At 39.6% G+C, this 23,665-nt stretch overlaps 3 protein-coding genes across 6 annotated transcripts; 2 read left to right on the top strand and 1 right to left on the bottom strand.

Annotated features, from left to right (window-relative positions):
* On the top strand, positions 917-1,306 carry LOC109721559. The gene has a single exon (XM_020249225.1). It carries the CDS (start codon positions 917-919, stop codon positions 1,304-1,306), a length of 390 nt encoding a protein of 129 aa, XP_020104814.1.
* Positions 7,318-16,360, top strand: LOC109721418 (zinc finger CCCH domain-containing protein 49-like). 4 transcript variants are annotated; one of them, XM_020249051.1, is made up of 9 exons: positions 7,318-7,390; positions 7,504-7,622; positions 7,923-8,020; positions 10,664-10,792; positions 10,939-11,115; positions 11,326-11,410; positions 12,791-13,060; positions 13,857-14,080; positions 15,318-16,360. In XM_020249051.1, the coding sequence occupies exons 6-9, from the start codon at positions 11,408-11,410 to the stop codon at positions 16,162-16,164; spliced, it is 1,344 nt and encodes a 447-aa protein (XP_020104640.1). In that variant the 5' UTR covers positions 7,318-7,390; positions 7,504-7,622; positions 7,923-8,020; positions 10,664-10,792; positions 10,939-11,115; positions 11,326-11,407; the 3' UTR covers positions 16,165-16,360. The 4 variants fall into 4 exon arrangements, with proteins under 4 accessions (XP_020104640.1, XP_020104637.1, XP_020104638.1 ...); XM_020249048.1 differs by having other exon boundaries at positions 11,254-11,410; XM_020249049.1 differs by having other exon boundaries at positions 11,217-11,410.
* Positions 21,679-22,626, bottom strand: LOC109721558 (vegetative cell wall protein gp1-like). Its single transcript, XM_020249224.1, has one exon. The coding sequence runs from the start codon at positions 22,624-22,626 to the stop codon at positions 21,679-21,681; it is 948 nt and encodes a 315-aa protein (XP_020104813.1).

Genomic DNA, 23,665 nt, shown 5'->3' with positions numbered 1-23,665 from the left:
ACCGGTGGTGTGTGCCGGAAAACGAAGAAGTTCGCAAGTTGATTATGCAAGAAGCGCATTGGTCCTCTTATAGCGTCTACCCGGGCGGCACCAAGATGTATCAAGATTTGAAATTGCATTACTGGTGGCCGGGAATGAAAGCCGATATTGGATGCTTTGTGGCGCAATGTTTAGTGTGCCAACAGGTTAAGGCGGAGCACTGGTTTCCAGCGGGAAAGCTTCAAAGCCTACCTATCTCCGTTTGGAAATGGGAGGACGTGTTGATAGACTTCGTGGTCGGCTTGCCTCGTTCATCGGGTGGCCACGATGCAATATGGGTAATTGTGGATCGTTTGACAAAGTCGGCCCACTTCTTACCGATCCACACGACTTGGACTGGTGATAGATTGTCATAGGTATACCTTGATGAGGTAGTGAGGTTGCACGGGATTCCAAAGTCAATTGTATCGGATCGAGACCCCCAGTTTAATTCACATTTTTGGAAGAGCCTGCAGGAAGCACTTTGCACACGACTTGATTTCAGCACCGCGTTTCATCCTCAGACAGATGGGCAATCGGAGAGAACTATTCAGATTCTTGAGGATATGTTGCGAGCGTGTGTCATTGACTATAAGGGCAGTTGGGCAAATCACCTACCGATTGCCGAGTTCGCCTATAACAACAGTTATCAAGCTAGTATAGGGATAGCACCATTCGAAGCTCTCTATGGGCGAAAGTGTCGATCTCCTATACATTGGAGTGACGTGGGCGAACGTGTGGTGTTAGGCCCTGATGTCTTGCGGGAGGCGAAAGAGAAGGTCCGCCTTGCTCGCCATAGATTGCTCATGGCGCAATGTAGATAAGAGAGTTACGCGAATAAGCGCCGTAGAGGTTTGGAGTTCGCGGTGGGCGACCGCGTTTTCTTGAAGGTATGCCCATGAGGGGTGTGAAGCTATTCGAAGTGCGAGGGAAGTTGAGTCCCCGATACATTGGGCCGTACAAGGTGTTGGAGCGAATTGGTGCGGTGGCTTACCGGCTTGCATTGCCGCCTAAGCTCGCCGATGTGCACAATGTATTCCACGTCTCCAACCTTCGCAAATACATCCACGACCCTGAGCACGCTTTGTTGTATGAGCAGCTGGAACTTCAAGAGGACATGAGCTATGAAGAGTTTTCGGTGATGATTATTGCTCGAGAGGTGCGCAAGTTGAGAAATCGCAAGATTCCCTACGTCAAGATCTGGTGGAGTAATCACGACGATCGCGAAGCCACGCGGGAACTCGAGGAAACCATGGAAGCGCATCATCCCCACCTCTTTGAGGAGTGAGTAAGGTATGAATTTAAGTGGAGTTTGAAATTGAGTTTGTTTCGAGGACGAAACTCTTTTTAAGGAGGGGAGGATGTAAGGAAATGAATCCTCGGTATGCGAAATCTGATCTTCGATCGAAAGTGATCGAAGGTAAGTTCGGGACGCTTCGGAAAGGCCGAATGCGTCGAAAACGGCTTTAGCGCATTGTAGAGGGCCTCAGAGAGCAAGTTAGTGCAAATCTGCACAATTGTAGATTTTGTGCTCTCGGGGACCGGTCCCTTTAGGGAGAGACTGATTTCTGTACGCGCAGAAAAGTGGCAAAAATCCACTGCGCGCAGAATTTGCTCTTGGGGACCGGTCCTTCTAGGGAAAGACCGATCCCCGTAGCCCGAAAATGCCCAGGTTGGGCTGTGCATAACTTGCAAAGTTGAGGGGGTTTTCAACAAATGTACATTATAAGGATGGCTTGGGAGCTACTTCTCCCTCTCACTCTCTCTCATTTCTCTCAACCAAACCTAAAACAAAGCTCCCTCTCTCTCTCTAAAGCTTTTTCTCNCTCTCCCCGCGCAGGACCGGTCTCTCACTGCGAAGACGCGCTCGGGGACCGGTCTCGCCCGCCAGGGACCGGTTGCCTCAGGCTGCCTCAACACTGTTCACTGGGGGACCGGTCTCTCCTTTCAGGGACCGGTCCCCGAGAGTAAAAACTCTCAGGACTTATCCAGAATTCCTGATTTTCGAACTTTTAGGTCGGAAAACATTCTACAACCCTCCACCAAGTGTGGAAAAGCTCGAAATACATCCAAACACTCGAACCTCGCAATTTGCAAAGGTCCAGTGTGTTACATTCTCTCTCTCCAAGGAAGGAGGTAGTAGAGGGGATTGCAGGAGGAGAAGGCAAGAAGGTGGATTTAGGTCTTTTTCATCTTCTTCCTCATCTTGATAGCTAGCTTTTGAGGTAAGCTTAATGCTCAACCATGGTAGATTTCTAGGGTTTGAGTTGAAGACTCTAGACTTGGTTTTGTTGGGATCCATTGATGCTAAGTAGATGAATATTGCTCGAATTGCGAAGTTATAACTTGTATTCTTGCAATAGTTAACATCTAAGGTTCCAAATGGGTTTTTGAGAAATGGAGGGGGTTGATCTAAATTAAATATGTGAAAACCTAATTGCTAGGTGTTTAAACGCGTTGGCGAAGACGGTTCGGCAATCCGTCGAACCTGTGCAAAGTTATTGGCAAGAAAGGGCGGTCGTAGCTTCATTTCCGTCTGGAGGGCCGAGGCGACGTCCTAAAATCGCCGAATCGTGTTTCTAAGATCGTGGCATCGCTAGAAGGTGGGGGGTGTCATCTCGAAGCAACCGGGTTTCCCTTTATGTCTTAGTACACTATCGATCTTGCATCTCTTACATATATGCATTGTAGGATGTTAATTATGCATTTCCATTCCTTATGCTGCCAGTTGGTATCATAGTGTGAGTCGAATACTTGATATACTGGATAGATGAGGATTGGGTCTTGACATTGAATCCTATAGTGCCGATATAAGAGATGAACTTGATGGTTTCATAGCAATATGATGAGTGGCATATAAATAGTGTTGACAACCTAACGAGTGGCATGTAAATAGTGTTGACAACATGATGAGTGGCATGAAAACCTAGTGTAGAAGAAACATATGAACTTAGGGATAGGTGGAATCCCTAGTTATGAGTTATTGCATGAGAACTTAGTGTAGTTAAAACACTTGTATATGAACATTGGGATAGGTGGACTCCCGAGCTATAGTTAGCCCTAGTGGATAGGGTATCCTCGAGTTGAGAGGATTGGATCATACTCACAGTCTGTTTTGAGCTTGTGGTGAGTTTCTTAATCACCATATTTTTATGTGAGAGGATGGTTTTGTGGTATAGAACCAAACAACTGTTGATGAAAGGATGAAATTTTTTTGAGTATTTACGGATAATGTTTGAATAGTTGTAGGGCTATATGCTTGTGACAGTGTGGATTCATATAAAGAGGTCATGATTTCGATCCAGAAAATTGATGTTATCTATGGCATCTCAATCCCTGGTAGAAAGTGCATACTATAATTTCCAATTAGTTTACCGATGTCTTAGTCATGCATTAAGTGGAACTGATCATTCCATAATAAACAAAACAAATTACTTGTCTCAGCCTACTTTTTCTCCAGACCTTTGAGATCACTTCGATTCCGGTATGGAAATGCTTTTAGTTTAATTTTAGCATAATAGATGGGATAAGAACTTACATCAAAGTTTTTGTAATGTGATCGTTTTTTGGGTACAGTCTGAATTATCCTCTTTAGCTTGGTTCCTTGCGACTGACTTGCCCTAATTTTACTGCAAATGTCTCCTTTTTTTGGTAGTAAAACTCATGAAATTTAGGCAGGTAGAGCAACTGAAGGATTCTGTTTCTATTCATCATGTCGAGACACTGAAGCAAAAGATCATAAAACTCCGGAAAGAGAATGAGTCTCTGAAGAGGCGGCTACTTGCCTCCGAATTCAGTGGTGCAGGAAACTGATCTAGGCTCATCGAATTCTCTAGCGAAATATTTCATTAGTGCTGATCTTAAACTGTGCAGAGATTCTATATGTGAATATGTAAATTGAATGTGGATATTTTTCATGAGAGAGAGAGAGTGCGAGGTGATGAATCATTTGCATCTTTAGCTTCTAACTATGAAAATATTGCAACTGATAGAAATTTCTGTGTTATTTGATACTTCATGGACATAAATAAAAAATCCTAGATTTCAAGGTTAATTGTAATGGAATTCTTGTACTTGCATGGCTTGTAGTTTTTGTTCGTTCATTTTCCTTGGCGAAACACATATAGAAAATATGCTATTAAGTATAACATCAATTGGAACACACATAAACTTTATATCTATTTAAATTGGTTTTATAGCAGTCTTTTATGAAGTCATGCTGATGTTACTGGTTCAACCAGTTGTTGACCTATTGGTGGAACCAGTGACCTTAACGCAATAATATTTTTGGATCACTATTCGATCCGATTTTTAAAATATTATTGCTAGGTTTACGATCCCAGCTAAAGACTATCCATTTTTTTTTAATGAAAACTCAAAAAGAATTATTGATTAGATTAGGAGTTGTAAAGATTACAACTCTGGATTGTAGTCTTGTAGACTTAGCATTTCCCTAAAAATAAAGGTTAAAGATCAAAGTAAAAATAGGTAAGAGTTAGTGAGCAATGAGCAATTAATATTTTCTTGACGGAAGAGCTACTTGGGCGTAGGGTTGGCAATCCAACTTGCCGTTCATGAGCCAGCTTGTGTTCAGCTCGAAATGAGCTCGAGATTGACTCGATCGTTTAGTAAATGAGCCGAACACGAGTTGAATTTTCCAGCTCGTTTAATAAACGAGTCAAATACGAGCTAGGGTCAACTCGCTTTTGTTGGGCTCGATAACAACTCGATAACATTTATTTTACATTAATATAATTTTTATATATTATATATATATATATATATTTAAATATATAATTATATTTGTATATAAATATATAAACATATTATTATTTTTAAATTTTTTAGTCCAACTTAAAAATAAAGCCCAACTTATTTAGAAGTAAAGAGGCTTATTTATATTTAGAATTTCAACCGTTGGTTCAAAATCTGCAGGATAAAAATATTGCATCAACTTTTAACACCTCACACACACATCCGCCTCTCTCTCTCTCTCTCACTACAAAAAAAGTCGATTTGTGGCGACAGTTATTTTTTTAACACTTAATACAAACGTTGACAAAAATATATTTTTGCAGTGGTTTTAACTAATTATTGTAGTAATTCTAAACTGTCGGTATATAGCAATATAATGATTGAGGATTTTTTTTTATACTTTTCTTCTTTTTAAAAAATTTTCAAAGGTACTGAGAAAAGCAACGGAAAATGTATTAATGCTAATTGGGTCTAGCGTATCTTGGACCACATTAGATTCGAGCTTCAGCATTACTAGTGGAGGGACCCGCGCGTTGCTGCGGATAACTATTATAGAATTAAAAATTTATAGAGAATAAAATATCAAATGCAGTATCAATAAAATATAAAGGAGAAAAACTCCCAAATATAATTCCATATAGCATACAAAGATATACAATTCAAAAAAAAAAAAATCAAAATAAGGCATATTTTCATATTCCATGAAGCTAGAAAAGAAAACGCATGAATATATTAGCACAATTAAGTTACATTTATTAAAAAAATAATTAAAGGCTTAAAATTTTTTATATAAACCATACACTCATTTTAGAGTTATATATAGTTCTTCCCTTTTCCTGAGGAAGGAGCGATCAAGCGTGTGGGAGTAGGGATTATATAAGAGCTCTAAAATAATTTAACTTATAAAATAATTGCTAATTCTTTGTCATACTTTTTTTTATAAAATAATTGCTAGTTCTTACAATTCTCTTACACTCTCTTTTTCTAATTTTTAAGTAAACTTTATTTATATTTCTTTATATACATTATTTTTCTTTTTTTTTTATACTATCAAGGCTAAAGAGAAATAAAGAAGAAATCATCATACTCATAATTGACGAAGCCAAAACCATGGCTTACTTCGGAGCTTGAATTGCAAACAGACACAAAAAAAAACAAATTATTAAAATAACTAATAAATTGGAAACTCAGTAAATCATTGTGGCACTTCAAATGAAAGAAGCAAATTTTCATATAAATAACAACACAAATTCCAACATAAAGAAAGAAATAAAAGAAAATCTTCTGTCTTGTATAAAAATTAGACGACAAAATCACCAACAATCTGAGTTACTTACCCTTTTGAGTACCCAGGAAGCAGCGCCTCAGAGGACCCTGCTTGGTAAAAAGTAAAAACCTCCTCCAACTAAATACACCGATGAAAACAAAAGCAATCAAATCTCCCTCATTTCACCATCATAGCGAAACCCTAATTTGTGAAAATTGTCGAAGAAGAAGATGAATTGGGCAAAGGAAGAACCTGTGAGGACTTGAATGAGTAAGGGAGTTCAGAGACGATGATTGTGGTGGGGCAGTGCTCGGCGTCGCCTTCGCCGCCACCGCTATTGTTGTCCGTTGCAGAAACTTCTCTCAGATTTGAGGTTTTTCAGCCAAATCTGAAGCCATTTTCGGTTTCGATTTATCCGTATCCTCATCATTTGCGGTGTTTTCTTTCTGCAAGCCATTATCGGCAGGGCGGAGAGTACCACCAGTTCTATTCTGAAGATCCCGCCTTCCATGGCTGCACATCGTCTCGATCGGACATATTTTCGATCAAAGATAAGAGCTTTAGACCCTCTGGAAAGTACAACGACAGAGGCGGTAGCAAGAGGATCGGCGACAGAGATGGAATGAGAGTTGGGGATCTTTCCTGCGATCTCCCTTTTGGGATTCCTAGCAGCAGCAAAAATGTAAAAACGGAAGGTGGGGAAATGTAAGGAAAAGGAATAGTCGTAGGGACACGAATAACTCTGTTCATTGCTTATATATTTGCTTCATTAATGAAAATATTGCAACGTACGGTTCATTGCTTCATTTATGAAAATAGAAAAGTTCATTGCTTATATATTTGCTTCATTAATGAAAAAATTGCAATGGAAGGGAGGAAAAAATAACTCGAAGAGGGGAGGGGAAACGTTGAGGCGGTTTGGTTTAGAGATTTAGAGATTGGTTTAAAAGAAGATTAGTGAAAGTGAAGGAAAAATTGCCACGTGGCAAAAGCTACTGGGGATTCATATAGTTTAATAGATTAGTGGGTGGCATTGGGCTAAAAAATTATAGAATTCATATATTTGGATAATAGTTTATATTAATTAGTATTTTAGAGTTAAAAATTTAAACTGACTTAATTTATAGAATTTAAAAACCTATGTATAGAGAAGTCTTAATTTTGTTAAAAAAATACTACTTATACGAACATGTAAAATATGGATTCTAGTATTAGAATAAAAAAAAGTTATAAAATGATAGTGAACTTATAAAATTACAACTAATTTCTGATTACAGCTTCAACAGTCTCTCTCCCTCTCCGACTCCGATCTCCCTCTCCGACACCGCACCAACCTGCGGGACAAGAGAGGTAGTAGTAATCGCTTGGTACTAGGAATGGCTTAGAGAGTTTGATATTTGGCTTTATATCAGTATTTTTGATGCAATTTTTGGTTGATTTTCTCTGTTTTTTATGTTTATTAGGCTCCTATCTGCTCTGATTTGGAATTAGTTGTTCGGATTTGGTACTACTCGCCTTGACCCCAACATAGAGAGAGAGAGTGATCGCTTGGATTGGGGGTTTCGATTGCCCAGTGGCGTAGGTGAGCTCTCTTTGTGTGATCAGGGGCGATCGGATTTGCTTTTGCACCATTTAGGGCTTCAGTTTCCATGTTATTTGATGTTTTGTGCTTATATCTGATAGATCCTGATAGATTAATTTAAAATTTGAGAATTAAAGTGTAATTCTATACTATTTTAAGGACTATTTTTGTAATTTATCTATTTTTGAATGAATTTTTTGGCTAAATTTTGCTTTGTCAATAATAGATAGTTATGCTTATGATGAACTTCTAATCTGCAAGCTAATTTATTTTATTGTGAATTACCCAAATTTGATGCAGGGAAATTCTTGGATTTAATGCGAAATAAAGCTTGGGCGTTTGTAGGCGATTCGTTTCTTGAGAACCAAACAGAGTCACTACTTTGCCTTCTCTCTAAGGTGCTGCATTAATTCTCGTTTATGCGTTCTTAAACTTTAGTACTATATTTACATCCTCACATTATTTAAGAAAATCACATGATACTAACTAAACTTATATATGCATCTTTTTTTTTCCCATCTTTTTGGACGCTAATGCACATCATCATGCACAATTTATAGAGTTAGTTTGTCCATAAGTTTATTATGTGATCTATAGTTACAACCGGTGAAGCTATTTGTAATAAGGGAGAGTATGCAGAGTCTTATATATGAGATTGACATATTAGTATTAATATTAATAATTGAACTTAAATATTTAAAGACTGATCGTTTAGGCCGAATAAATTATTATTTACTCCAGTATGGTAGGTTGCTACGCATTGTTTTAATCTGATTCTCTACTTCGACCTTAATTTTAAAACTTTCTTCTCAAATTCTGTGTAGTTTCATGCATTTTTTTTTAATTCTACTTAACTAATAATTAGTCCAAACCCTGAAACCTTCTACTTTGACCTCATGCTTCACAAGAGTTACTTAGCCTTTTCTATTGAATATGGACTTTTTTAAGATACTAGTAATCCAATTTGTCTCTTAAAATTATATGAAAATATTGCTTTGTTGAGATTATGTTACTTTATTGCTCTGAGGATCGTTCATATTGATATATTTTCGTATCTTTTAGTTTTTAGTTTACTTACATAGTTTGTTCTTCATTGTTGATTCATGTCCACACTGCGTGTTTCACAGGTTGCTCTTTAGCTGTGAGAAAATTTGCAATAGAAATGTTGTGCAAACTATTAGTTTGTTTATAAAGCATTACTGATTGTTTTGGCCTTCGGTTGACTCTAAAATATTACTTTTACGATAATGTAGCTTGTAGAAGTCAATAGAGTCAAAGGTCTAGGTAGTAAATTTTCATTTGTTAGAATTTGTTGTTGTTTGTAATGTTGGAAAATGCCCTTGGATGCTGGACTTCTAGGTTGTTAATTAATCATATTTATATACTTTTTAAGTAGTTTAACATGCTTTAATCCAAAAACTAAGGTCCTATTCAAACAAATAAATTAACCAAACTAAACTCACGGAACTATTTCGATTCAATTCGCTTGGCTTTTGTTTCTAATTTGACTCAGTTTAGTTTTGTAAAAAGAAAAACCTAAAAATTGAACTGAACTGACCGATACTCAAACTACTAAAATAGTACTTTCCCGCACAATACTATACCCTAATGTTAAGCCTATAGAAAGAAAGGTCTATTCAAATCGAATAAACCAAACTAAACTAGCAATAGTGGAGGTGAGCTCTTTTCTTGTGATCGGGGGTGATTGGATTTGTTAGATGGTGGACATAATCATCTAGGATTGCTTAGAGGTTGTTTAGAATCCAATATGGTTTGCATGGTATCATTTTGCCTTCCTTTGGTTGTCCATGCTTTGTCCTGCGTTATTCTTGAAGTGCTTGAAAGGACAGAGAGGGAGGGTTAAGCACAGCTCTGCAAATCTTAATCAAAAACAAAGTTGCAAGTTGGGAAAATAAGAAAAATAAAAAAACAGAAAAAGAAAAAGAAAGATGAAGAGTACAAAATAATGAAAAGTACAACACAAGTAGAGGATAATATGAAGCAAGTTACACCCAAGCATTGCAGGAGGGGGTCCATTCTCACGTAGGACATGGTATTCAACAAGTTGGTGATATCCATATATTGTGATTTTTTCCCCTAAATATTAGATTTTTTGTAGTTGTTGAATATGTGGGTCGTGATTATCGGTTGACCCATGAACATTGGTAGGTTGATGTTTTGTAGGTTGTAATATCACGAGTCTTCACAAATATATGCTTTGATATTGAAATTTATTCTGTTTTTTCCAAATGAAATGTTCCACTTCCATGTACAGTTTTCAGAATCTAGTTGCAAGCTTTATATGAGTTCTTTGTGAATTTGATCTGTGTTTCATAGTGAGCTCACATTTGATTTTTTTTTTTTTTTTAACTTTCTTCCCTATGGAGAAAATGTGAATTCATTGTGTATTTAATAACTCAATCTGATTTTGTTTTGGTATATAAATTCTTTTTGGCAAGTCTATTTGGTCTTGATCCATCTATCCTGTAGTTCTTGTAGTTAAATCTTCGCAATGTTGTGATTGATTTCAACTTTTCTGTATATACCTGTGCGTGCATCATCTCCTTAGACTTTTCTTTCAAAATGACGAGGCTTATGATCCATGTTAATTGCTATTATGTGAATAGTACTTGAACACAAATACTACGCAAACAGACCTAATTTTAGCAGGCTTTACAGGATAAGGAAAATGGCTCTTTTATTTTGTGATCAATTTACTTATGGAACTTAATTGATATTCATGAATATTACCATCGATTAGTACGAAAGAAATAATGATAAAATCATCTACAAATTCTGTAGAAAATTCTATTTAGTAGCACTTTTTACTATATTTAGTAGCGGTCGGAGAAGCGTTATTAAAATTATTATCTTCGCCAACGGTTGTGTAAACTATCAACAAAGATCTTTAGTGACAGAGATCTAACAGCGGTTATAAAACTTTTCCCGACGGTTTTACAAATGTCGGAAATTTTTTTTCCAGCGGTTCTAGAGACTTTTCCCAGCGGTTTCGACCGCTTCTAAAACCTTTTTTTTTGTAGTGTCTCTGTGCCCGAAGACACCCCGCCGGCAACGCTCTCCAGTCTTCCACCGTTCGCACTCTTCGCCGGCAGCGCACTCTTCGCCAGCAGCATATCCCCATCTAACTCCGGCAGCGGCGCTTTCAACAGGTTCGTTCTTCGTCTTTCATTAATCTTCTTCATTTTTTTTTTAAATTTTTCTTATGATTTTTTGAGCAGAATCCCATGGATTTTCTTTCTTGAACTTCTAATTAGAGTTTGATGTGATTTTTTTTTTTTTTTATTTTTTTATACAGAGATTTAGGTATATCGCGTGGGATCGGTGCGAAACCCATAACATGCGAGCCGAAAACGAGCCGGACTTTTCGAGCTCGAGCCGCCCTTGAACACTAACGAGCCTCCCTTGAACACTAACGAGCCGCGATCTCGAGCTGGCTCCACCTCGCTCGTGTTTGGCTCGTTGACAACGCTACGTGAGTCGTGTTTCGGGAGGCACCGACTCATTTCCCTGCCCTAATTTTTATTTTTATTTTAATTTTTATATTTATATATATTTATTTTTTGGGTGCGAAAGAGTTGAACGGGGTTGACCCTCTATCCATCCCTTCTAGGGTTTTCCCTTTCCCTTGCTCCTTCCCCTTCCCCTTCTCCTCTCCTCCATCAATGGCGCATCGCTTGCTCAGGGACGCACAAGCCGATGGGTGGGAGCGCTCTGATTTCCCCATCATCTGCGAGTCATGCCTTGGCGACAACCCCTACGTTCGCATGGTGAGGGATCCCCCGCTCTTCATCTTTGATTCCTTTTTCCTTTTAAGTGTAGGAATTTCCAAAACGCTAATCTTGGTTTTGGTTTTGCACTGTCGATTTTGTAGATTTGGTTTGAAATAGCTAGTTTTACGTATAATTGTGTGATTAGGGGACGCAGTGGAGGAACACTAGCTGTGGGAAGCCTAATCTTGATGTAGTTTACTGTGTGTAGATCTGAATGTTGTGTATTGTGTTAACTACATCGCCAATTATTGTAATTACATACCGGTTTTTAGATTTTGGATTGGAAACCGGATAATACTAAAAACCAATTAGAATTTCCTTACTTTGTGTTAGCAAAGCCAAATCGATAATAGTGAGTTAATTAGTGGATGAGGCGAGCAATGCACGGTGTAGTGTTAATGTGTTATCAGAAAATAGAGCTATGTTTTTCTTTTTTAATTTATTCGGCCCTTGAAGGTTTATGTTTTTTCTTTTTTTTTCAGCTTAAGAGTTTTTTCTTACAAGACTAAGATTATTCTGATCAAAAACACTATTTTGTGCTACTGTGACATTACTAGGCAATTTTACTCATGTCGAATCAATCGTCAAACATGAAGTTCCCAAAAAGATGGCCTCACCGTTAGAAAAGAAAAAAGTCAAGATATTTAATTGAGACTCGAGTCTGTGCACTGATTAAGTTGGCTATGTAATGGTGTGGATCTTCTTTTGCATAGGATGTAGAAGAACACTTCCCACACTTTTGACCAATTATGCATTGTACGGTATCCCTTAAGAGCCCATTCAAATTTTTAGATCTAGGAGCCTTTAATCGAATTATCTGTGGCTTGCAAACCAAATATGGGGGGAAAAGAGTTATTTGGACAAGAACAAACAGATATTTTGATGCTCATAAAATATTATATCTTAGGGCACTATTATTTGTTTTACGACAACAACTTGGGCATGTTTTTTGAAGAACTAGACTGCAATTTTTTGAAGAACTAGACTGCAAGGAGCCAATGAACTTCAGCGGCAGACCCTGTTATATTATTCAAGATCAAACTTATTTACATAGTGTATATCACAGAAACTGTACTTGTAATGTCTTAGGAGTTCTTTTGGTGTTCAATTCAATAGTCAAAATAATGTCATCCCATAGGATTCAAAGGAGGGTCAACATAAAGTTCTTTAGTAATAAAGCTCTCTTTAAGAATGTTCGGACATGCCACGTCTGGCATATCTCAATGCCATTCAACTTGTGGATTTTTTTTGTCTCTTCCATGGGTACTATTTAGGTCATAACTTTTCTATTTTGTAGTTCATAGGTTGTTATAGGTTGTTTTCTTGTCAGTCAAGGATTAATGACCTCTTCATATTTTCTGTGCCTTGATCACTCAGCTAAGAGCAGATTATGACAAGGAATGCAAAATCTGCTCCCGACCATTTACAGTCTTTCGCTGGAGACCTGGGCGTGATGCAAGGTACAAAAAGACGGAGATCTGCCAGACATGCTGTAAGCTGAAGAATGTGTGCCAGGTCTGCCTCTTGGATCTAGAATACGGGTTACCGGTTCAGGTCCGTGATACTGCTCTAGCTATCAATTCCAATGATGCTATCCCGAGGAGTGATGTGAATCGTGAATACTTTGCAGAAGAACATGATCGCAAGGTACGAGATCTGCTCTAGTTTTATTCTCTTATCTTGTATCACCTTTATATGGAATGTGCTTTGCTGGATCTCAGTTTTATCTTTAGCAAAAAGGATATAACTAATTTGTTTTAAGTAGTTGATTTATGATATCATATGAATTTTATTTTACTTGCAAAGAGGTAAAATAAATTTTTTTTTTTTCCTGTTTTTGCATGTATAACTAGAATCTTTCTTTTAGTATAATGCCTAATGTTTGCATATTATCTAATTGATTAGGTATGTTTCTGTTATGATGGCATATCTTATCCTTTTTTTTTTGGAGCTCAAGTACATATTTATTTATTTCAGATCTTTTTTCTTTTCAATTTAGTTTAGATTGATTTATTTTACAGGAGTTTAGTCAAGATTTCATAAACATTTTATTAATATGTTGCCTTTCTAATGGTACCTTTCTATTTCTTCAGCCTCTTCTGAAAATCGGGAGTGTTCTTCGAGATTTCTATTATGGCAAAGAAGTTTGAGTTCATTGAGTTTTCTTAATTGCTAGATTAATGTTTTCATCAAGGTTAGATGTACTTGATAGTTTCGAAAGAGGCTTTGTTCTATAGACATGGAATTTTGTTAGATGTACTTGATAGTTTCGAAAGAGGCTTTGTTCTATAGACATGGAATTTTGTATGTTATTTACCTGTATCTGAAGGCAGGCATGTAAATATATAATGTTTTAAGCATCAATTTATTAGAGTGCAGTCTTTAAGAAGTTGTGGAGTAGTTATTGTTGACAAATCTTTTGTTGCCAATTATCTTTGCGCAGGCGAGAGCAGGCATAGATTATGAGTCTTCATATGGTAAGGTACGGGCAAATGATACTATCTTAAAACTTCAGAGGACAACACCATATTATAAGAGGAATAGAGCACATGTTTGTAGTTTCTATGTCCGCGGAGAGTGTACGCGTGGTGCTGAATGTCCATATCGGCATGAGATGCCTGAAACTGGGGAATTATCTCAGCAGAACATAAAAGATCGTTACTGTGGGTACGTATCAGAAATCAGTATCTCCCTGTGTTCCTATTTTTTCCTTTATCTACAAAGAGGATTGTTTGTTTGCTTATTGTGTTGCTACTTGTTATTAGAATCATTATCGACTGAATATCCATTTCGACTTGGTGGAGTGATGCTTATTATGAAGTTCCCTTCTATTTCCAACATATGTTGTGTTTTTTGATCAGCTAGAAATTATTGGAGAATTGTGTCTTGTTTGTTATATGTGTGTTGCTTTATTTTTAATTTGCCAATTAATCGGACCTGTTAGAAACAACACCAATCTATTAAGAATAGTTTGCGTATTGCTTTGAGGTTTCATTTGATCTAATTCATATATTTTGTATTCTGATAAATATGCGTAACCCCTTTAGGTTGATTAGGTTGGTTAGTAAGTGTTGGTCCTGTTGGTAAGGCAGTACCAACATGTTGAGAAAGAGCTTGGTTACATAAAGAGATCAACTGGGTAATAAAAGGATCTTGCCAGTGAATAGTACATTTTGAATGTTGGGTTAGGGTTTATTTGGTTGCTCAGAAAAGTATGGAAAACCTATTTTCGAGAAAAGAGTATTCCATGGAAAACCCATTTTCCAGTTTTCCGACTGTTTGGTTTCAAGGAAAACTTGCTTTCTTGAAAAGCTTCTTTCTAAATTTCATGGAAAACTAGCCTTTTTCGTTGTACTACAAGAAAATGTAGAAAACAAAAAGAGTAATTTTTTATGAAATTTGGCAAAAAGCTTTCCACAAATAATTTTTCCTTGGAAGCAAACAGACTGAAAACTGAAAAATAGCTTTTCCATAGAAAACATTTTTCTTGGAAAATTCTTTTCCACATTTTTTCGAGGAGCCAAACACCCCTTTAAAGGGTTGGACTTTTTAGTGGTTTAGGAATTATATCACTACAATGCTTTTCCTTAGCAGTTGAAATTTCATTTGTAACCAAGAGGGTCTTGTTGGATTTTTGATTTGCAAGATCTATTAGACCAGATCTCGGTAAGTAATATTATCTTTGTGAGAGAACTTGAGTCTAAGGAAGTAACATTATCCCCTTGGGAGAACTTGTATTCAATTGTAGTCAATTTTTAAACTATCATGCGGTGAGGCAAAGTAAGGTTTATACTTTCTATTTTCTCCAGCACTTCCATTTTCTTTGTTTTTAAGGATTGAAAATATTTGTCTTCTTCAAGTATCAAAAACTTATCTTCTTCCCTTTCTTTCTATTTTTGTGCAGAGTGAACGATCCTGTTGCCCTGAAGCTGCTGAGCAAGGCTGGGGAGATGCCGTCTTTGACCCCGCCAGACGATGAGAGCATCCGCACACTGTACGTCGGTGGCCTTGATGCACGGATCACAGAGCAAGACCTCAGGGACCAGTTCTACGCCCACGGCGAGATCGAGTCCATCCGCATGGTCCTCCAGCGCGCCTGCGCCTTTGTCACCTACACCACCCGAGAAGGCGCTGAAAGGGCCGCCGAAGAGCTGGCCAACAAGCTGGTCATCAAGGGTGTCCGCCTCAAGCTCATGTGGGGGCGGCCGCAGGTGCAGGCCCCTTCAAAGCCCGAGGAGGGGAGCGAAGACGGGGCCGCAAGGCAACAGCAAGGCGGGCTCATTGCCCACAGCGGGATGCTTCCTAGGGCTGTTATCTCCCAGCAGCAGAGCGGCGAGCAGCTCCGCCCGCCCGGCACAGAGCAGCAGCTTCCTCCTGGGCATTACTTTAACATTCCGGCCCCACCCCCCATGGAGCGGGCCTTGTACCCATCGATGGACCCGCAGAGGATGGGCGCGCTGGTGCCCTCCCATGAGGGTGACAGTAACAAAGCAGGGCCGGTGAGAGGGTCCCCAGGCAGTTCTGGGCATGCTTACCCGCCACTGCCACCACCGCAGGCTCCACATTTCCAAGGCCAGTATCCTCCGTTCCATACCAACCCTTATGGGTACATGCCGTACCCGCAACATTATCGACCTCCGTATCAGCCGATGCCGATGATGGCTCCGCCGCCACCGCCGCAACCTTCCCAGCAGCAGCCTGCAGCACAACAGCACAATCCGGGAGCAGCCGGGTTGCCATCCCAGAACTAAAATCCTTCTAAATGTACTTTTTTTTCCTTTTCTTTTCTCCTGTTCTATCATAGATTCCTCCATGGCTTTTGTTTGTAATAACTGTATGATTGGATATGAATCTGTTGCCATTGGAGGCTAACTAGTATTTTGCTGTGTATTTTAGCTTTGGCAATACTGGATCCTATTTTACGAAACAGGCATGTCTTAACTCTTAGCATCTCTGTGTGATTCTATATCTTGTTGGGGGTAGTGTCTGTTTCATTCCATTATTTCCTTTTATCATTATCAACTGTGAGCTGCTCTTTAATGTTCAAAATCATGAGTTCTGTAATTGTTTTTTGTCTTTTGTTTTTTCCTTTTGGTTGCTCCTCTCCATTTTCGTAAGAAATTAGAGTACATTTTGTTCAAAATAGTTATTGAAATCAGACTAGGAATGGAAAAATATATCAGAATCGAAAACGGAATGATAACAACTTTCAATTCTTTGGCTCGTAAGAGAAATTTTGGTTCGAATTTACATTTATTTACTCTTTAAATTTGTAATCAAAATTTGAATTGAAATTTAATTCTAAATTCAAATTCAAGTTCATAATCAAAATTTAAATTTAAAACCGAACTCAAGAATTTAGACTTGAACTTAAGAAATTAAAAATTATAATTTGAATCCATAATTCAAATTCAAATAAAAAAAATATAATCTCAATTTAAATATGATATATTTGAATTTAAATAATTGTTAGCGAAAAAAAAAGGTCTGTTGCCCCCGTCGCTTCCAAAATTAAAGTAAATTCCCACCTTCATAAGAAAATCCATTTTGGGGATTCAATTTCCTTCAAAATGAAAATCGAAATATTAATACTTTAAACCAAACACCAATAATAAAAATAAATTATTCTCATTTCTATTCCAAATCTCAAATTTCTCCAACTAAACATGCCCTTACATTAATACCATAGAAAGGAAGAGAGAAAAATGCGTGCTTTTATTTTAATCCTTTTCGTTTTAGTGCCTATTTATTTTTCAAACGATTTTTGTGAAGGAAACTGACGAGTGACAAATCTATAATAATAGATTTATTTGAAGCATAATAAAGAACATGTATCAGCTTTTTGGATACAATAATCGCATTTGGTAAGAGCTTGTTTAGTAATCTTTAATATTTTATATTTTGCGTTTCAAAAGATATTCGTCGGTATTCGCTTATTTTCCCGCTCTAAATAGAATTTGAACTAGTAATTTATGTCTGGGTTCGTGAGGTATCAACAGACTAAAGAACGACTCAAATTTTTTGCTCTAAAATAAAACTTGAACCGAAAATATATGTTTCGATTATAAAATACCAATCAACTAAACTTATTCAATACCGACCGTCCCTAGAGCAAGTGGCAAAGGACTTGTTGGTTGGTACCCGAAACTCAAGTTTGAATCCTAGTTGATTCACATTTCTAGCTAAGTTTATTTTTAAATAAAATAAACGAAGCGGATAGCGTGCTACCTATCTCTCTCTCTCTTAAAAAAAAAAAAAAATTCAATAGTAGTAATTATTTCCAAATGATTGTTTGCCAAATTTTTTTTTTCCTTTCGTGTAAAATATCTAATTGGCATTTAACGTGTTTTCCTTAACACAACATTAAAGTTTGATTTGATTTGAGTACGAGGCTTTACCATCAAAGTTTCAAAGCCTAACACACTCCATTTCATTTCTCTCCATTTTTTTTCCTTCTAACAAATAATTTATGCCATCATGTTTTGGCACACAGATATTTTTTTCTGACCGGCTTGCACCGGGACGGCATGGCATGCACCGTTCCTAGTGGTAAACCTACATATTCAGTGGGATCAACTGACTAAAAAAAAATAACACATCTTCAAAAGTAGGGCCCATCTTATAATTTATCCTACTTTATTTGACTAATTGACGTCACTTTGTTTTAACAAATGAGTAAAGTCTAATTCTTTGCTCCCATGTGGCACCAACTATATAGTTTCCAATGTCATAAACTTAGATCCAAATAAAAATGAAAAATGCACTATTAAATTATAAAGAAAATATTTTACAGTTCTTTTAAAATAATAGTCGGTTGATTGGGAAAAAAAACCCTAATCTTTCAAAACATTAGTTGAGACAAAGAAGTATATTGTATATCTATGAATTTATTTGCTTATGAAGTTACCATTGATTCAATTAGTTGCCACAGTCTATAGAGGAAAAAAAATGCATTTAACACTATTACTATTAATGCCATCATGTATCGTTTCTAAAATATGAAAACATGTTGGGGACAATCTATAACTATACACAGAAGTCCTTCCGAGCTGCTAAGGATGCCATGATAGTCATTACGATGTGAGCAAATCAGATGATGCTACATGTCCAATAAAAACTTTGGATGCGCTCAGTGCACCGTAGACCGATCATAAAAAAATATATAAAAGATAAATTTTCATTTGTTTTCATTTGTTTTCGGCCACAACCTAAGTGGAAGATCGTTAGGGTAGTTCAATATAGCTATGAAATCCAATCGGCTTGCATTAGATAGGATGTGTATTAGATATTTAGATTGACAACTATGTTTGTTTTCACCATCATTTGCAAAATAAATAGTTAACTAGTAGCTACTTTCCTATTGCAGAAGACTTTATATGAGTACTTCGATATCTGATGTCACGCCCCGGGGTCCCTTTTTGTTATAAATTCAAAGCGGAAGTGCCCAAATTTTTTTTTTTTGAAAACCTGACCCCTAGGGTATGCCAGATCCACCACAAATATAGGGAGTCCACTGTTCATACGGACAGAATCTCCCCTATATTTGCACGGCGTCGCACAAGTACAATATACATAATATAGGATACAACCACCACATATGAATATACACATATTCATACACCATTCACATTTACATTTATAATGCATCACAATTATTCATAGATCCATATCTACCAGTTTAAAAAGTTTCCTATCCGGAAACTCGTTTTGAAATACTAATAATCAGGAAAACCAGAAAATTCTTTTAAAAATTGTTTTCCACACGGAAACCTTTCCTTTTAAAACTCGCTACTACAAGGGGTAGAAAAGCCATTTCAGTTTGCAAGAATCACAAATCCTTTATTACATTCATGAAATCCCAATTATTTAATTATCATTAAATACTGAACCTAAGTCATTATTTAAGGAAAGCAGGTCAAGAGTTTAAACCGAATGGACGGGTCCGAAAGCTCTACAAAACCGCTAAGTGCGCTCCTCATGAACCGTCTTACTAGGACCCGTGACGTCACCTGTAATGGGGATTGGGGATGAGAACATGTACACATGTCTCCTCTGTCAGTGGGTACTGCAAGCCGACGAGGGTGAGGGGTACTCACCAGTCACGGAGAATAAACAAAGGCATGGGTAAGGATAATACAGTAGCAACGATAATAAATGAATGAGATATGTATAAATGAACGACTACCGCTACTGTATTTATGCATCAACCGGACGACAAGTCCAAAATACCCAATCTGAAATTGCCCTATCGGTCTGTAGACCTCAGGCTTGTGCCACAACTGCTTTAACCTGTAAATGACCCTCGCATAAGCACCCGGGTCTAAAAGGTATGTGACCCTCACATAAAGCACCCGGGTCTGAAAGCATATGACCCTTGCATAAAGCACCCGGGTCTGAAAGTATATTACCCTCGCATAAAGCACTCGGGTCTGAAAGTATATAACCCTCGCATAAAGCACTCGGGTCTCACGGGCTGGCACTCCCAACCACTTTTTCGGAAAAGAACACCCTCTTGTGGTGGCCAAACCGCTGGCGTTCGTGAAATGTGCACGAGCAGTGGCGATCGATGCTGATATGCTCAATAGCCAACCGTCGGCAGCTAGCCGACAATCACCGCCCCTCTGGGTACACTGACTAATAGGTTATCGAACTGTAAGGAACACAAGTACCGACCACTCAGGTCAACTAGGATGAAACAACTCAACATCCTTTCGAAGATATGCAAGTATCGACCACTCAATGTCAACTAACATCTATATACACCAGAACCGACCAATAGGTCACAAAGATGTCACATCATACATCGGTATAATCCAGAACTAACCGTCAGCCATTAGCCGACAATTCGACCCCTCAGGGTATACCGACCGTATAGGTCATCAAATAATCCAACCGACAAATAGGTCACGATAACAATGTAGTAAGCCGACCGAATATGTCACAGATACGAGATAAAAGAACCGACCAACAAGGTCACAATACCAGATACAACGCACTGACTGACTAGGTCACAATACCAGATGCAACGCACTGACCGACTAGGTCACAAATCTCACAAATAATCACAAAACAGCTCTACTTCTAAAACATAATACTGGGTATGCAACCAACTAAGTAGTGCAATAAGAAGATATGGTATAGGTGCTAGGCTCAACATAGAACATGCAAGATAGACAACAAGGAAAGAGTAAAGGGAATGTCACCGAGCGCGCACCACTGTACCGACTTTGGGTCGAAGTACCTACATGTCCGTACGTAGCACTTATCTCCCGACTGCGGAAAAAAGTCAACCGGACCTAAGAAGGGTCCATCGGGTTAGTATCCAACCCACAAACATGAACTACTAACTCACAATCCCCACCAATAAACCTATAGGAATTGGTTTTCCAAAACCGATTGCCGTAATCACACCGAAAGTCCCAAAAATCACACCGGGACTCCGCCGGGACCCACGAACTGTCCCGAGGCTCACCGACTCGCTCTACGAGTCATCCGCTGCCACTACACTCAACTATTCATGTGACATGACAGTAAACACACATCCTCACATCGAAACGATTATCGTCGGATAATCGTTCCGGTCCGAGTTCCTGAAAATGTCAAATAAGACACTCGAAGCCACCATCACTCACCCATTGTTTTTGAACCCTCGAAACGATGCGAGTGACTAGCCAACAAGGCTCAGTGATTACACAATATACCGTGAGGCCCCATTGGAAGAATTCCGAACCGATATCGCGTTCCGTCGGCGAATTTCGCCGAAAAACGCACCGAAAATTAACATCTGATTTTTGAGAAGGCCTGGGGCCTGGGACAACCAGTCCAGAGGTCACCCACTGCCCGCACATGCTGTCAACAGTAACCACGCAACATACAATTGCATAAAAACCCCTGCGACAACATGAAATCACATCATTTTATGTAATTTTTGTGGTTTTACGACCCGGCAGCGCAGAACAAGGACATTCATGCCCGGCCGAGACACCTGCTGATAGTTCTCGGTGTGCGGAAGGCCATGCTCACGATCCGGAGCACAAACGCCCACTATGGGAGGCGCGGGAGCGACTCGAAGTTCAGTGAACCCTGCGCGCTGAAACTAAAACGCTTCTAATTCGCTCGTTTGGCACTTGTTTCCCCTAAATGAGGTAAGCACTGTGATCAGCACTGGACAAAGATCACTGTGCTCACCTCCGGAGGCATCGGAATAGCCTCGGGTCGCCGGAATAGAGGTCCGAACCATAAACAATGCATGAAATAGCCATAACTTAGCTTACCGGCCAGGGGAGAGCTAGGGCATGGCCAGCGGCGGCCGAGCGATGGGCACACCAGCGACAGGAGGGTGCGGGCGACGGAGGGATGCCGAGGCGCACGTCGGCTGGCGACGGAAGGCGGCGGCGGCGACGGAAGGTGGCGGTGGCGACGGCGATGGGCATTGATGCCCTAGCCGCACGAAGTGGTGGGGAGCTCGGCTCCAGTCCGACTGGCAGGGGCTTCGGCGATGGGGGCATCGGCGGCAACCGAGTGCGGTCGACCATGGCAGGCCGGCGTTCACGCCAGCCGACGGCGGGAGGCGGCGATCGCGGTGCCGGAGCATCCCGAGCCCGACAGACACGGCGACGACCGGGGAAGCTCCGGGCGACGACGACGGGTCGTTGGAGGTCAGAGGGAGGCGGGGGGGCCGACACTAGGCAGCGGCGGCGCGAAGAGAAAAGAAGGTCCCAGCCTCGGCCCTCATTAGCCTGGGGCGGCCCCAGGCTGCCAAGAGTGGCTGCGGCGGCCGGCAGGGCCGGCGGCAACCGACCGGGGATGTCGCCAAGGGTTGGGGAAGGGTGGCACAGATGGCACAAGGTGGCGGCAGCGCACGGGCCAAGAGCTAACTCAGGCCCGGGTTGACCCAACTCGGCCGCAGGGAGCTCAGGCGGTAATGGCGGCACGCGGGGACGGCGGCAGCCGGCCAGGGGAGGGAACTCGAGAGTGTGATCACTCTGGGTTGCTCTCGAATAGAGGTGGTGGCGGCTAGGTGGTAGAGATGATGAAGGAGAGGGAGGAGCAGCCTCTCCGGCGGCTGGCGGCATGCGCAGGTGGCCGGGGCATGCGCGGCTAGGGTAGAGGGAGGTGCTGAAGGTGGCAGGGAGCTCGGCTGAGGGAGGAGGGCATCTAGGGTTAGGGTTTCCAATTGAAAACCCTAGATGCCATATATACAATATGGCCATTTTGCAAAATAGTCCTCCAACACTCATTATTTTTATTTGAGTCCCTCACAGCGCGTGTAAAATGCGCATATGCATCTCTACATCCGATCTCATGCGATTCGGTACATAAAATATATGGGGTTTCGCGCGAGATACAAAAATTCCATTTTGACCTCACCTCGATAATCACGTGATATCCGGCGATCCATCCATCGGATTTTCGAACAGATCATTCCAGCACGTTCAGCACTACCGAGACATCGAACTCACAATTTTGTTTCATTTGAATTGGTCGCCGAATTGTGATGAAAGCCATCCCTTCTCTAACTTTTTAAAAACCACGTATACATATATATATGCAAATCCAATAAACTCCCTTTTTCTTGAAAACCGTGTATCAAAACCCAAATCCGTTAGTGCCATTGGGTCCAGGATAGTCGAATCGTCAAAAACGAGCTATTGGATCGCTATGAACGGAGTCTAATACGCGCCAGAAGCCATCTCTACTCATTGGCCTCTCCGGAAATTCGGGTTACTATTCACTTTAAGTGAAGAGTAAAGATTGCGTAAAATCTCTATTCTAACTCGTTTTCTTCCGAAACTTGACGAATATTTATGTAATTAAATTACACACAAAAACATCATCAACAAAGGATTTATCTGCGCCGCAAAAATCTCAGTCCTCACATCTGATTCAGTCATAACATTTTCTCTGCTAATCTGTTCTTCATGTGGCGGATGACTACTTCATTACTAGGCCATCATTCTTGGAGAGTTTTCTCCTCTCTTTAATTTTCTTTAAATTGCTTTGGTGTTTTCATTACTAGGCCATCATTCTTGGAGAGTTTTCTCCTCTCTTTAATTTTCTTTAAATTGCTTTGGTGTTTTAATCCTATCAAAGACTGCTGCATTCTTTCTCAACATGTCGATAATTCTTCATTTGAGTATATCAACCCATTGATGCAGCCCTTTTGCTGCCTTTTTCGTGTCATGGCATTAGAGACAGATTAAGATTCTCTGAAATTTTGCTCTTGGATTTTACTAAATAAGACCGCCAAGA

This window comes from Ananas comosus, linkage group 15, assembly GCF_001540865.1.
Source record: "Ananas comosus cultivar F153 linkage group 15, ASM154086v1, whole genome shotgun sequence".
NCBI lineage: Eukaryota > Viridiplantae > Streptophyta > Magnoliopsida > Poales > Bromeliaceae > Ananas > Ananas comosus.
Note: the sequence above shows the minus strand (reverse complement) of the source record. Positions and strands in the feature narration are given on the sequence as shown.